This window comes from Myotis daubentonii, chromosome 3, assembly GCF_963259705.1.
Source record: "Myotis daubentonii chromosome 3, mMyoDau2.1, whole genome shotgun sequence".
Classification (NCBI taxonomy): Eukaryota; Metazoa; Chordata; class Mammalia; order Chiroptera; family Vespertilionidae; genus Myotis; species Myotis daubentonii.
The window spans coordinates 57,106,528-57,122,566 of NC_081842.1; the positions used below are offsets into that span (position 1 = coordinate 57,106,528).

A 16,039-nucleotide genomic window follows, 5' to 3' on the forward strand; every position below is an offset into this window, starting at 1 on the left:
TCCTCTGCCTTCCTACATTATTCCCATATAAAGATTACTTGGCTTATGAATGTTTAACTTTGCTCAGTAGAAATGTGTATACTGGTGTATCATACATTTAAATTAATTGGGAAAAGTGGCTTCAATTTACTCCTCCCCCAATTTGTCTTTCAACTCAACTCAATGGTCAAAATAAAAACCATGGATCAAGGGAGATTGTACACATAGAAAATAAGACCAGAAGGAAATATCTCAAACAAACAAGGTTTCTCTCTGGGGGATGGAATCACAGTAGCTTTTCTATCCTTTACATTTGGTCATATTTTCCAAATGTTCTACAGTGAGCCAGCATTAATTTCATAATTAAAAAAAATTAGGATTAAAAATGAATGTTCTATGAAAGTATACTGAAAATTGAATCTAAGTGAAACCTGTGTACCACTTACTTAAATTAAATTATCTTTTAGCTTATAAATGACAAATACATATTAAATAAGTCAATGAATGAGTAAAACTCCCTTTCAGGCTGATCTCCAATTAACCAATTTATATAAGTTCCCCCTTCCCAATGCAACAAGACCATAAACTCTTCAGAAGCAAGAAGCATTTGTTACCCATCTTTAGCAGCCCCCTCAGTATTTGGCATAATACTAGGCACATGGCAGACACTCACTCAATATTGATTAGTTGGGGGGAAAAAATGGACACATATGTAATACCCTTTGTAATACTTTAAGCAATAAAAAAAAAATATTGATTAGTTGGTCCACTTGTATATTTGAACCTTCCTGTATGGGTTTTTCTGAAAGAAGAGTACATCTTTACTTCTCCAGTGCCTATGAAACATATGAATATTGGTAAGCAAATGATAAAAGGGGTCCCCTCTAATTTACCAGAATCAACAAGAGTTGTGCACTATATTTCACAGTCAGTATTGATTTCAAAGGCCATTTTGTTTAAGGTAGAATTGCCTGTCCACGAAAACAAAAAAACATTTCCTTAGCACAATGTTTCATTATAAAGCTCTCAAATGGCCTACACACGAATAAATGGCTCTTTAAAAAAATCAAGCCAACAAATACTAATCAAGCAAGTATTTTCTTCAAGGCACTGACCTAGCTATCAAGAAGAATACAGACATGTTCAAACCAAAAGTGCACACAGCCTACTTGGGGAAACCAGACATGACCATTTTCCAAAGTTGGGCCTCCAAAAGGCCTTCGAGCCATCAATGTTCAGTAAGGCTTTAGGAAGAGGCTGGCATCCAAACAACTCTAGTGCACATCTCATCTCCACCCTGGAAATCTTGGCCAAGTTAATACCCTAGAACTCAAGAGCCTACTGTTTCCACCTCCGCTCCAGAGCCTCCAAGGCTGAGCAAGATTCAGAAGCCTGCATACCTGGCTCAAGCTGGCCTCAACCAGACAGATCATTCTTTTATGCATTCCTCACTAATTCTCCAGAGAATGGATCCAGTCTGTCTCCTCTCTTTTCAGATTCTTAGCATCCCTCAGTCCATCATATGACCTTGGCTCCCATTCATAGAGAAGACTAAAATCAGCTTAATAAAAGTTCTAGCATCTGACCTGCACACTACCTGATCTTTTCCTATAGCCACAGAGAAAGAACTGTCCCTCCATTCCAGAGATAACCTCTTTGTCTGGGAATCCCATCCTTTTCTGACTTTGAGGAAGCTAGAGCCCACCCTGTTACTCTGCCCACACACATACCACCTCCTAACACCTTCAGTCTCTACACCACTGTCTCCTCCAATGACTTTTTCACACATTCAAAGATGTTTCTCTCTCCGGTAAAAAAACAAAAAAAAAAAATTTCACTAGACCTGATGACTTCTTTAAAATTATTATTCAAGTATAATTTGTGTACACAAAATTGCACATATAAGTCTATAGCTCACTGACACTTCACAAACAGAACACACTTATGGTCAACAAACAGGACATTGCCAGTACTCTCAAAATTTCCTTTCAATCACTACTTTATTTTTCTCCTTATTTTTATTACCAAGCTTCTTGAACCGTGGTCTGTCTTCAATTTCACCACCTCCTCATCTACTTCAGCTTAAGCAACTCCTTTTGAGTGAATTCTCCCCACACTCATCCGGATGAGGTTGTTGATCCTTGATCCTCTTATGGCACTTAATGTACTACATTGCAATCATTTGCTGTATGTGTCAGTCAATCCCACTACACTGTTTTGTGGAAAATATTATTTTTAACTTGTTTCTGTACCCCCAGTGCCTGGCACTTAGTAGGTGCACAGCTTGTGTTTGACACTTGAATGAATGAGTGCAGGAATAAATAAAGAGATCCACTCACTGAAAACTAGCACTCTGCTGAACTTGATCAGTTCTTTGTCCAGTTCTCATCAAAAGTAATAATGATATTTAGCTATCAAAACTCAGAGGGTTGGGATCATAAAGAATGACTAGAAAGTTATACTGTTCCAATATTTGATTAGGCATTCTCTTTACATCCAAGTATCGGAGCCTGTTATGTGCCAATGCACTGGGGTACAGAGAAGAGACTTAATATTTCGCACCTACCCTCCAAATTAAAGCTGTGACATCACTCCCAATGGTGTTCTGTCCTTCCATGGCCACACACCAACATGGAGTCCTGCCAATCTTTTTCTTAACTGCTCCTGAAGCTACTCCTCCCTCTCCCCACAGCCTCCTTTCCAGAACAGTAAAAAGTCGCAGACAGGAATCCCCCAGGAGCCCCAGACCCCGCCTCCTAGCCCCCTTTTGTCATATCCAATTAACCATCTGCCAGTCTCCGGGGTCTCCTTCTAGGCGGCCTACAGTCCAGCTGCCAACTCAATACTGCTTCCCCACCCACCCCCCCCACCCACCCCACCCCCGTCCATAGATGCTCATTGTTCCTGGGCTTCAGGGTTAGAGCGTAAAAGACGGGGGTTAGCCATATTCCCAGTCCCTGCCTGCCATGGCCTGGAATATCTACAACTACAAGCTTAAATCAGACCCATACCTATCTCTATGCTCTTACACGTGGAAGGAAGAACTGAAGGGAAGGAGGGGGAGAGGATAGGTAAGTTGGGGAGAGAAGGGGGAAACATGCTATTGAAACATGATTTTCATGATTTGGAAAACAGACTCATCTATGTTACAAATATATTACATATATTACAAAATAATCATTACTAGTAATAAAATCCCATTTCTATTACTATTTACAATATGAATATGACTATAACAATATACAGTATATCTACAAACATCCAGAGATCCTGAGAGGTAAGGATTTTTTTTACGCATTTTACAGATGAGAACATTGAAGGTCAGAGAGGTTGTAACTTGCACAAGGTCACACAGCTAGTAAGTTCCTACTCTGTTTTAACACTATGATTCTGGGACTGAACTACATCTAAGGAAACTCCTACCTCCTTCTATTCTAAGAAATATAAGCCCAGTCCCCCACAGCCCACCTTTTAACAATAGCAGCCCTCGGATTCCTACTGCCCACCCCTCTAGAGAGCTGCATCAGGTCTCTGAGAAGCCTTTAATGAAATAGGGCTTTTAACTTAATGAAAGTTCTTGGGTTTGCCCCTAAAAGGAGAGTTGAGAGTCCAGTCAGAGGGAGTGCTTTGGGGCCAACAGAATTGGAGTGCTCACTGGTATCTTCCCCCTTGTGTGAGGTGTTCCTCTTCATGAAGAAGCATGGGTAAGAGGCTCTTCCATAATCTCTATGCTTTCTCTTTCTTCTAGGACTTCTGGAGGCATTGAGAAAACTCTGGGAATTCAAGAGCAGGTCCCATCCCAGGGAGATACAGTACCTGATAGCCAGGCATGGACCTTTCCCCAAGAAGCAGCCCCCAATACCTTCGTGCCTGAGTCTCCCCCCCCCCTCCTTCCCCACTCACCATCCACCCCACTAACTTGCCTTTGGGACTCACACTCTGTTAGGGGTGATTCTGCAGATGGGACGATATAGCCTAGAGCAGATCCTACCTTGGCCTACAAAAAAAACCACCAGCATTTCTAAAAGGATTGCTACTTTGGGATCTCCTAGATTTCTTTCCATCTTTTCTGTCCACTTGCCTCCTAGGGTCGCAAGCCACCCCAGCTCACCCATTTTACATCTGCCCTCAGCTTACACCACCCTCCTTAAGCATGGCACCACTAGCCTCTGAATCTCCAAACCAGCTGATGCTCTCTCTGCTGGGACTGTTGATCAGACACACTGTGCCCTCAGCTGAGGTCCTTGCCAGCCAGCTACTTTACTAAGGTCTCCTTCCCTAGACCAAAGCTCACCCTGCAGCTGACATTGAAATTCACTCCTCCAGGCTCAGTGAGGACTTTCCTTCATCAATTCCTCCTCTCTTTCCTGAATATTCATTGATTCTTTTCCTCATGCCTGCCTTCTCCTTCCTCCCCACCCCTAGGTATTCACATATCTTCCCCACCTAAAAAAAATAGCCTTCCCTCAATTCTGCTATGGATCTCCAACTACCTTACTATTTTTAACCTTCTCTTCACAGCCAAACCTTTCCAGAGTCATCTATATGCACTCCCACCACTTCCTCCCCATCCACTCATTCCCCATTCCCCTTGCAATTTGGATTCCAACTCCCATACATAATTTCAAAGGTTACAAATCTCCCAGCGTACAAAGCGAGGAGGTTTGCTCAGTCCCCAGGTCCCTCCACCTCTCTGCAGCTTTAGGCCCTGTGGAAGACCTGTTTTTCTGCAAGCACTGTTCTCTCCTGGTATTCCTCCAGACTTTTACTTGAATCTACAGCTCTGTCCTTGGCCCTCAGCCCTTAAGTCTATATATGCTTTTCATGTATTATCTCATCTATTCAGATAATCTAGCCACAACTTCTTACGGATATCTCTCAAATCTACTTTCCCGGCTCTGGCCTCCCTCCAAAGCTCCCAAATCTCTCCGTTATCCACCTACAGAATCAACACCTCCCTTTGCTATTTCACTGACACCTGAAATGCAACATGTCCCAAAGTAAATTCCCAAATCTTCCCTCTCCTCCTGCCTCCCCACAGCTCTTGCCCTCTTCCTAACTCCTTGTTTTCATTTAGGGTATCTACATCCCCCCAACCCCCGCCACCCCAGTCATCCAGGCTCTAAGCTTTGGAGTAATCTTTGATTCCTGCCTTTTCCTTGACATGTCTACATCCAAGTTGCCAAGTCCTATAAACTCTACCTCCACAAGGTCCCTCATCTCCATCCCCTCCTCTCCATTTCCACTGTGGCATCTCAAGTTCAGACCCTCCTTACCTATCACAGTGGTCTCCCAATCTGGCCCTGGCCAGCAGCACCTGCCCCATTCTAATCAAGACGACTGCCAGATTTATCTTCCTGACCATGTCGTCACCCATTCAGAAACTTCTAGTGTCTCCCAAAAGCAAACTGCAGAAAAGACCAAACTCCTTGGCCTATGACTCAAAGCCCTTTATAATCTAGGAGCCCAGTAAACGTTTGATAAATGAAGCAACCGGTCAACCTGACCCTCACTCCCTTATGAATTTTATCTCCCTTTAATCCCCCATCTGTATTCTGAGTCACATAAACTGGACCTCTTACTGCCCCAAATATGCCATGGAAGTTCGCACCTCCTTCTAACATGATCGAACCTGGAAACACAACACTTTCTGTCTCTCCCATCCAAATCTTACCCCTCCTTCTGGTCTCAGCTTAAGAAGTAACCACTTCCTCAAGAACACGGCTCACCTACAACTTTTCACTCCTACTTGCGTATCCCTCATGTCCATGTTTTCTAGCTAATGTCCAGCTCCCTGCTAATAATGCCATGGGAAAGAAGGGGAGGAGACAAAGCTAATTCTCCAACAGTTTCTTCTTTACTCCTCTGAATTAACTCCTCTGTCCTACAGCTCATTCTTCCTGTTCCCGCACTCCTCGTCAGACACGATTTCAAGCAGCTCTATTGATCCAACAGCTCTGTGGCTGTCAATCATTTCCTAGTTATTTTGCTGCCATTCACACACAAAAGAGTGGCAGGAGAAGTCTGAACTGCATGCAGAGAGAGAAGGAGCAGGAAGGGCTGATTCACTGTACCCACCTGAGGCTTGGCAGAAGAAATAACTCCGTTCTTGCTAGGCACCTCCAGATGGCATGGGGCCATGTGCCAGAGCCTGGGGGCTGGCATTTTTATACTTTTGCAAAGGAGAGGAGAGGAGTGCCCCGAAAACAAAACTGAGAAGGATTGCTCTCTTCCTGGGCTGGAAAGGTCCCATGGAAGTCAGATTAAGTAAGATAATACTTGTCAGAAGAGGCACTTAGAGTAATAGAATACTCAATTTGGAAGGAACTATCTACATATATTTGGATAGAACTGTACAACTTATAAAGACCGTTCACACACACTATCTTATTTGATTCTCTCAGTAGTCCTATTTGGAGCTGTGGGGGTACTGTCCTCATCTTACAAAGATGTTAAAGTCACTTGCCCAAGTCATTCAGATAAGTAGAGAGCAAAGGGGAGTGTTCATCTCCTGTTCTCTTGACTAACCCTCTAAGCTTACTTCATGGGCTTCTTTTTTCTCCTTTTCCTATTCCTTAAATCCAAGTGCTCTCTGAGGGGATACATTTATATCCATTTCCCTTCCTGCTCTATATTTTTTCTTTCAATGATTTTATACACTCTCATAGCATAGTACATAGCTGTAGTAGGCACTCAACAAATATTTGTCAAACAAATCATTAAACGATTGAAAGAGCTGAGGCCCAAACCCTAGACTTCTGATTCCACGAACAAGCTCCTTGTACTCCAAGAGGTTGCCTCTCTGGCATCCTCTTCCACCCCATGTCAAAAGCCCTGCACAGCCCCCCTTCCAGAGATACCCCAGCCTTGGTGCTATAACATTCACTCAATAACTAAAACAGCAGGAACAACAAAGACTAGGATTGCATGTGTGTCAGAAACCGCTAGATGCTTTTTACACATTGTTTTCCCTCTTAATCCTCTCAATTATTATCAAATTGTTACCAAAACACAACTGAGGATTGCTCTCTTCCTGTAAAACAATTATTAGTCCAGTTTTTCAGAAGACTGAGGATGTGAGGGATTAAATAATTTACCCAGGATTCTATCCCTAGTTAGTGCTGAGTCTATCTTACACAACAAAGGCCATGATCTCTGGTATACAGGGTTTCTCAGCCTCAGCACTATTAACATTTTGGGGCTAAATAATTCTTTATTGTCCTGAGCATTATAAGATGATTAGCAATACCCTAGACCTCTACCCACTAGACGTCATTAGCAACCCCCCTCCCTGAATTGTGACATCTAAAAAAAATGTATCCAGACATTTACAGTGGTTCCCTGGGGGATAAATTGTCCCCAGTTGAGAACCACTATACCCTACTGACTATTTCCAAAAGTAAACAAACTGCCAAGTTCCAGAACCAGGAAGAACTTTGAAAAGTAAAAATGTTCATTCTCCAACATCTAAAAAGGACCTCTACTTCACCTGTTCTAGTGTTTTGTTTTGATATTTACAGTCAGTAGACTTTTCTTTTTTCTAATTTAATTTCTTTCTGTAGCTTCAGTTTATTCCAACACCTATTTCATCCCACAAAAGTTGACTGAATACAACTAGATTGAATGTGCCAATAATAGAGTTGTTGATGTTTGGTAGCATAAGGAAGAAGCAAAGCCCCCCAAATCTATGGAGATCTGCCTGGGTGTCACTGATACATTCTAAAATACAGTAATATAGAAATAACTGATGTAAATGCAACATTAGAAATATTAACAACTTTCCCTCTCCAGAACAACAAAGTCCTCTCGCTATTCCCCCCACAAGTTTCTGGGAAATTGTGTGACTAAAAGCCCAATTCATGATGAGTAGAAGTGGAAGAGAATCAAGAAGGAGCAATTAACACTGAATTACGCATCATGTTTACATTCTGGATCACCCAGCACAATGTCAAAAAGAGATGGTTTCTATTGCTGCAGAAGAGCACTCAGGACGTAAGAGACTTCCTCCCCTTTAGGTGCCTGGCAATGCACAGCTAGGGTGGTCATATTTAGTCAAAGAACTGCACACAAGCATAGGTTGTTATTCCCAAATCTCCCTTCTTGTATGATTTGAACATGATGATGTCCAGTTCCTCCGTCTAAATAGGATGGGGCTATCATCTGAGAGAAAAGTTTAAAGAATGGTACAGTGAATACCAATATACATACCATCACCTAGATTCAACAACTGTTTATACATTGCCATGTTTGCTTTATCTACATTGGGGGAGGAGATATATCAATCACAAGCTTTTTAAAGGATCTTTTTCCTTACCTCCAAAGAACAAAGAATTTCAATGGTAGAAATCAACCCTACATGTATGAAAGGGCAAAAAAAAAAAGCAACATAACACCACTGATGAAATGAGAAAATGAGTATAGACAAGTCTGTGTTTCAGGAATTGGTCTTCTAAGCGGCAAAAGCTCACAGAAGAAGGTGGGGCTCAAGTTTTGAAGAAAGAGTTGGATTTGTTGCTGTTGTTAATCCTCACCTGAGGATATTTTTCCATTGGTTTTTAGAGAGAGTGGAAGGGAGAGGGAAATGCAGAGAGAAACATCAATGCGATTGATTGCCTCCCACATGTACCCCAACCAGGGCCAGGGATGTATGTGCCCTTGATCGGGATCAAATCCAGGAGCCTTCGGTCCACAGGCCAATGCTCCTCTGAGCCAAACTGGCTAGGGCAGGATTTAGAGATGGGGGTGCCAGGGTAGATGATTCAAGGAGAACATGAATCAAAATGCCCTTAGATAGTGAGAAAAGCAGTCAGGCTGGAGCTGGGCTGTGAGCAAGAACTTGACCCTGAAGGCACTGGCGAGTCATTGTAGGTCCAGAGACCAAGCAGTAATGTGATGCAAACAAGTAGTGTAATCTACTTTGTGAAGTACAATCTGCCTGCAAGTGCCAATTTGAAGGGGGTGGGGGGCAGATTCCAAGGGACAAGAATGAAGGCCACTAAATGAATCCATGACTGGCATGACAGGTCCTGGCCTAGGGAAGAGGCCCTGCAGATGGACAACAGGGCTAACTATGAAAGACAATTCAATAGGGCTTATCAGAGGAGAGATTCCTCACAGACTGTAAGTACCAAGGAAGAAGCAAAGCCTCCCAAATCTTATGGAGATGCGCCTGGATGTCATTGATACATTCTAAAATAAACTAATATAGAAATAGCTGATATAAATGCATTAGAAATATTAACAACTTTTCCTCTCCAGAACAACAAAGTCCTCTTGGTACTCCCCACAAGTTTCTGGGAGCTAGTCTGAGAAGTTGTCAAGACATACACAGTTGATTTTGAAGCTGGCCAAAGTCCAAGTGACAGCAAACACTCCAGCTAAAAATGTCTGGATTCACAGGACAAAGCTCAAGAGAAGGACTGAGGTAGAAGATATTTCCACATCATTCTGTTTTCATTTATCTTCTTGTTTTTCCCTTGAATCTTAAAGAAATAGGTTTCTCCTCTGTCACCAAAGCTAAGTTCTTACACTTGTTAGAAAACCTAGTCTTATTTCACCTCTTCAGATATCTAACTCAATAATCAATCTCACATCTTCAGTTTTTCCTGTCCACAAGCTTGCTCCCTTCCACCTCCGAACCTGTTCTGACTCTGACCACACACACACACACACACACACACACACACACAAAACTGCTCTTCTTGATACTAACATCCCTTATGATGAGCATACAACCTCTTTTTCCTTTCACTGATAAACTCTGCGAGTAACTGCTTTCTACCCACCATCCCAAGTCCCTGTTCTAAATTCCTCTTTTAATACCATACTCTCAAGAGCTCCCAGTGGCCTTCTTTTTATCACATCCAGTGACACTTATCCAGTGCGCCTGCGTTCCTCCTACTCAATATGTCTGTAGCCTGTCATCACATCAAAACCCACGCTGACTTTCTGGGGTTCCCAGGATAGTCTCCTTTGTTGCCACTTCCTGAATAAGAGGTTCTCCCCCAATTTCTTGAAGCAGAAAGTTTCTACATCTACATTGCCAACTCTAACCTCTGCCTATGCTCCTGTCTTGAGGTCACATTTCCCAAAAACAACTCCACCGGGATGTGCCTCAATCACCTCCAATTATCCACATTTGAAGCTAACATCACTACCCGCAAAACCAGGTCCTGTCTTCAACCAGACTATGTCAGTGGGGACACTGTCAGACCTCCAACCCAGCTACTTCTTTTTCTTCATGGGCCTAATTTTCTTTTCCCCCTATAACTAGTTTGTCAACAAATCACCACATTTCCACCTTTGAAAATGTCTCTCAGCATTGCCCCTGATTCCCCATCCTTTTTGCAACCAGCCCACACCAAGCCTTCCCCCTGCCCGCCATCCCCTGTGTCTGGATCACTTTTGCATCTCCCTGGATTATCTCTCTTCTCCACTACATCAGTAATATTACCTCCAGGTTAAACTTTCCAAATATCACTTTCTTCGGGATATGCCCTCGCTCAAGAACCTAAGTGACTCCCTACTGATCCTGAATCAAATCCAAACACTTCTCTTGGGCTTCTAAGGCTCTTCCTATCTGGCCTTGCCCTACTTACCAATCCTGTTTCCTATTCCTCCCCAAACTACACCTTCTGTTCGGTCAGCCAGTAATCCTCAATGTCAGTGCCCCAACCTCCCCATGCCTTTGCCCGCACAGCTCTTCCCACTCCCCATCCACAGCCCTCCCCAAGGGCGACCCTCAGTTCCACTCCTCTGTAGTTCCGTCAACTTTTTATCTTATAGCACCATGATGTTTAGCAATTAATTACTCTCTGAGAAGTAACTGTCAATCTTCTTTTTAAAGTTCTTCAAGGGCAGAAAGCACTTTGAATATTTTTAGTATTCCACAGCATCCTAGACAGCAAAAGGCTTCTAAAAGTTGAAAATCCTCATTTGCTTTCTATTCCATTTGGTTCCTATTCCCAGTTCTGAGTTTCCATATTTCCCCTTCTCTGCCTCATAACCATGATCAATAAAATTAATGAGACACACTTTCCCAGGCTTGGAACAGAGAATTCCCAGGTAGATGATATGGAGTCCACCAATCTATAAGAATAGTGTGCCGGGGTAGTGTCTGTGTGTGTCCACATGCATGCAAGGAAGTAAGATTTAAGAATTCTAGCTTAATCAGTTAGTCAACAGAACTGAAATACCAAAATAATTGGAAGATGACAAGTAAGGAACCAAAATGATAGAAAAATTTGAAACACACCTGATTAGAGGCACAGTATGCCATAGTTTTGACAAAGCAATTGCCAGCCTGGTCTTTGTGCATGCAAAATTTTCCACCAAAAAGAAGGAGATGATCCTGGCACTGGGGCCTTTGAGAATTTGTTTGAACGTTTTCTCAGTTGTTCAGTTGAATAAATTCATAATGTCCTGATTACCAGGTGTCGTGCTATGTTCCATAGACAGGGGAATCAGAAGGAAGAAGGTTAAGAAATATGGCCTTTTCCGGGCTTAAGAATCCCCAGCAAAAGCCCAGGCTAAAGATTGGAAAGGGTAAGATCAAGAAGCAGAGCACAGAGGGCCAGCCTACACTCCCATTTGGCACTTGTTAGAGATAATCAGTCATTTCCAGCCATATGCATTGAGGTTTTCACATTTCTCTGATTGTAAGTGTACATCAGACCTAGCCTCCCTTCAACAGGGCTGTCCAAGGAGGAAAGAATATCCCTAACAGGAGTCCCCAGGAGTCTGCTATTCACTCTGTGATTTGAGCCTGGGATAGACAATGTAAGCCCCGTGTTGTGTTTTGAAAGGCCCTGGGAAAAGTAACACATTGGACCATTAGAGGCCATTAACACATTTAACACTGTGTGAAGTCATTTGTCAGAAATTAGCAAGCCTCCAGAAACTGAGCTCTGCTCCAAGGGCCTGGGACAGAGAATAGACAGGAAGCAGTGTTTAGGTGGTAGGAAAGGGAAAGGAGGGGTGAACACCAAAAAATAGAAGTGGGGTCTAAAAAAAAAAAAGGCTCCCACTTCAAGAGTTTTCCTCAAGCTAAGAAAAGGCAGATTTTTGCCCCAGATGGGAGGCAAGAGGGGTCAGGAAGACCCCCTGGTGAATGTTTTCTAGTATCATTTAGCTCACAGAAATTTGACCCTAGATGGCAGGCTACAAACTCAGGTCAGGTCTGAGATGCTGGCTCCCCACATGCACTTTAGAATCCATGCTTTGGATTCCTCCTCCCAGTGGGGGAGGAGGGGGGAGAGGGGGAGAGGGAGAAGGGGAGAGGGGATGAGGGGGAGAGGGAGGAAAAGAGTATATGAATGAATATGAATATGTGTGTACAATCCACCTCTGGGGGGGAGGAAGGAGGGAGAGAGGCAAGGCTGAGCCCTAGGAAGCAGGATAGGGTAACAGGGCTCCCTCTGCTTTCTCCAGTCCTGGCATCTGCTCCTGTACTCCAGCATTTTCCTTTCCAGACCCACTAGAAAATGAACATATGGGCCAATCAAGTCTTGACTTCTAAAGCCACAAGTCTCCCCTGACAATGCACTCCTAGAGATGACCTCCAGGGCAAGGCAGGGAGGTTAGGAAACAGATGGATGTGCAGAAAGCTTCAGAGCTATCCTGATCGCTGACCCCACCAGTCCATGTCCTCTAATCCAACTTACTGAAGGAGAGGGCAGAAGCGCCAGTCCCATAACTTACTGGACTCCGTGGGACAAAGATTCCAGACAAAATGGTTCCAGACATGGGAGATGGGGAGCTCTATCTCCCGAGGTGGTGGAAGCCACAGGTAAAAGGGAGATGGGGAATCCCTAGCCACCAGAAAAACAGGGCCACAGGTGGTGGGGAAAGGAGGATGGAAGGTGTCTGTTCTGGAAAGGGACTCTGCAGCCAAGGAACAGGAGAAGCTATCGACCTGGGGGATGGGAGATGGCGAGGCTGCAAACGCTGGGAAGACAGATCTGGGGGCTTTACAACCCACAGGCAAGCCAAGACCCAGTGGGTGTGTACGAGGGGGACGCTAACGCACACTTCCAGGAATGAGTGGTTCTTATGAAAAGCTTATCTGTTTCCAGAACTGGAAAAGAGGAGGGCCAGGAGGAGGTCCCAGGCGCCCACCGCCCTCCCAACACGATCTGCCTCGCAAGTCTAAGACGCTGGCTCCCCGCACACACCCGGCTTGACCGTCCTGGGTCCGCCCCGCTCCTGGCTGTCAGTCTGCAGCCTTGGCGACTCCGGGTCCCCACGGCCCTCTTTACACATCAGGGCCCCGGGCCGAGGAGGGGTGCCAGCCCAGGGCAGCCGGAGCCGGGCTGACAGGCGCTGGGAGAAGGGGCACCGAGGGAGGGGCCGGGGACGCCGGTAGCCCGAGCGGCGCGCTGCAAAGTGAGCCCACATCGCCCCATCGCCGCGCTCCCGGGAAGGCGGCCGAGGGACCCGCCTCCCGCTTCCCCACCGCAGACTCCCGCGAGTGGGGTGGACACCGAGGGGCGCCGCGCTCCCAGCCCCCACTCGCCCCCGACACGCTACCAGCATTGCCATAACAACGGGGATCTCGGCAACTCCAGCCCGGACGGCGAGGGGGACTGCCCCCCAACATGCACACCCGCAGCAACAGCCCCGCTTCCCCAAACTTGTCCGAGACGCCGCGTCCGAGGCAGCGGCCCTGCCCGCGGCCGCCCGCGCCCTGCCCAGCCTACCTGTCCGGAAAAAGGCGTCCACGTCCGAGTCGGCTGCTCCTCCTTCCTCCGCCGCCCCCTCCGGGGGGTTCATGACTGGAGGAGGGCGTCCGCGAGCAGCCGGGCGCCGGCGGAGTCTGGGGCCGAGGGCTGCCCGGAGCCGGGTGGGCGGAGGGCGCGGGGCGCAGCGGCGGCGGCGGCCGCAGACCCGGCGGACCCCAGACTCCGAGGGCTGGAGGCTGGGCGGCGGGACTGGGGCACGGAGCGCCGAGCCCCCCTCAAGCGGAGGCGCGCGGCGGGCTGGGGGCGCCGGCCGCCGCCTCCCCCATGGGACCCCTCCCCGGGGGCGCTGGCCGCCTGCTGTCTGCCGGGGCCGGGGCCGGGCCCGCGCCGGGGTCCGGGCTGCCTGGGCGCCCGCTCCTGCTCGGCAGCGGCAGCTGGCTCTGCTCCTCGCCCGTCCGCCTGTCTCTATTGTTCAGCCCTGCTCGGCTCTCCTCTTTATTTTTCCTCCTCCCTCCCGCCCTCCCTGTCTCCCTACCTCCTCCCTCCCTCGCTCGCTCGCCCGCTCTCTGGCTCCCCCTCTGGCTCCCGCCGCCGCCGCCGCCTCCCAGCTCCTCCCCCGGCTCCCGCTCCTCCGTCCCGGCCAACAATGAGCGGCAGCACCGAGCTCCGCTCCGGCTCCGGCCCGGGCCGGGGCTGGCCGCGGACCCCCGGCGGCGCGCTCGCCTCCTCGGCCCGCGGCCCGGCGCCGGCCTCTCGGGGGGCCGAGAGCCGCCCGGAGCTATTGTTCCCGCGGTGCGAGGCCGGCTTCCTGAGCCCCGCAGGAAAGCCCCGCGCGGGGGGCGGCAGGAGGGGCGGGGCCGCCGGGCGCACCCGGGCTCGCCCCGGGCTCCGCGCCCCGCTCCCAGGTGTGCGAGGGGGAGCCCCACGCTGCTAGGCGGCCTCCTCTGCAGACCGCTCCCCGAGCTGCACTGACGGGTCCCTAGGCGCTGGACTTGTCCTCCCTCCTTCCTGACAAGCTCTCTCCCGCCTTGCTCGCCTCCTGAACCCCTGGCGTCTTCCTCACGACCTCCCCATAGTTCTTTTCTAGCTTCTTCTTCCTTTTTCCCCTTTTCAGCGCCCCCTGACACATCTCTGCCTGCCTCCGTGACTCTTTGTCCAGTTCGTTCCTCTTGCGACGTCCCCCTGCCTTTCTCTCCCTCCCCGCGTCACTCTTCTGCCTCCCATTCGTCTCTGTCCTGCCTCAGTACTTGGCCCGCATCTCAGCGCTTCTCTTGGACAGCTGTCAAAACTCCCTAATCCCTGGGGCTCTGTTTTGTTCTTCTTCCTCGTTTGAATGGAGAGATCCAGTTGGCCAGGAGCAGGGAGGTGTTACAGCAAGCTGAATTTCAATTAAAGTGGGGAGAAAGGCTGGAGAGGAATGGGGATGACAGCAAAGAAAGAAAGCAGATGCTGTATGGGGTAATTAATGCAGTGATTGTATTGTGCCAATTGGTTTTTAAGCAATAATTAAACAATAATTAGCCACTATTCTGTGTATAGTTCTAGTGACTGCAGAGACTATAAAATAGAGGCTCTTTAACCTGCGTACTTAATGTGGTGTGTTGGGGGCTGTTGCTGCTGCCTCATCCAGGCAAATGGAGAGGCTGTGGCCTGACCTAATGTGTTAAACACACGCAATAGGAAAACCAGGTTCTAGTCTAAAGTTGATGGCCTGCTACCCACCAGCCAGAATCTTCTGGGTCTGTTTGTCTCTGGCAGCCTACTTAGTTCTGCCTCTCTCTGGGTCACAGCACCTGGGACCTTTCCAAATCTACCAACTGGCTAACTCTAACAGCAAATAGAATGAATTAATTAAGTTTTTAGTGAACCTTTTCTGGCTCCGTGGACTCATCACTTCCTTTACTGAATGACACAATTTTTGTTTGTTTGTTGTACAGTTACCTGTCTCCAATCTTGCGTATATCTATCAGACCCCATTTCTTAAAAAAGTTTAATAGTGACTCTGAGATCACAAGGTAACTGCCATGAGATCTAATTCATCTGACCCTGATATCTTGAACTGCCTTAAAGCAGTCAAGTGCCCCCTACTTACCACCTCCTCTGACAATGAAAGTACTTCTCGTTTGTCTTTTCTAAATTTTGCCTCCCTAAGTTAACCCCAAGACAAAACCCTGGCCTGTACTCCCGCTCCCACACCCCTCACCCCCACACACAGGATGACAGAGCTGCTGTTAACGGCCACTGTTGTGCAGATAGAGAACCAGAGTCATGGCAAGAGTACTATCTCATCCCAAACTGAGAAGGAACATTACATGTTTAGAGGGAGGTTCATATTAAAATCTCAATAAATGTGGGCCAGAATGGGGGATAACCTTACATAA

The 16,039-nt window shown here is 47.1% G+C and overlaps 1 protein-coding gene across 19 annotated transcripts in view; it reads right to left on the minus strand.

Annotated features, from left to right (window-relative positions):
• The window catches only part of KALRN (kalirin RhoGEF kinase), a 646,808-nt gene extending 632,658 nt beyond the window's left edge, over window positions 1-14,150 (minus strand). For all 19 annotated transcript variants that reach the window (XM_059687615.1, XM_059687614.1, XM_059687613.1 and 16 more), the window contains exon 1: window positions 13,677-14,150. In XM_059687615.1, the coding sequence (XP_059543598.1) occupies window positions 13,677-13,749 (73 nt within the window). In that variant the 5' untranslated portion in view covers window positions 13,750-14,150. The remainder of the gene's footprint in view (window positions 1-13,676) is intronic.
• Between the last annotated feature and the right edge of the window lie 1,889 nt (window positions 14,151-16,039).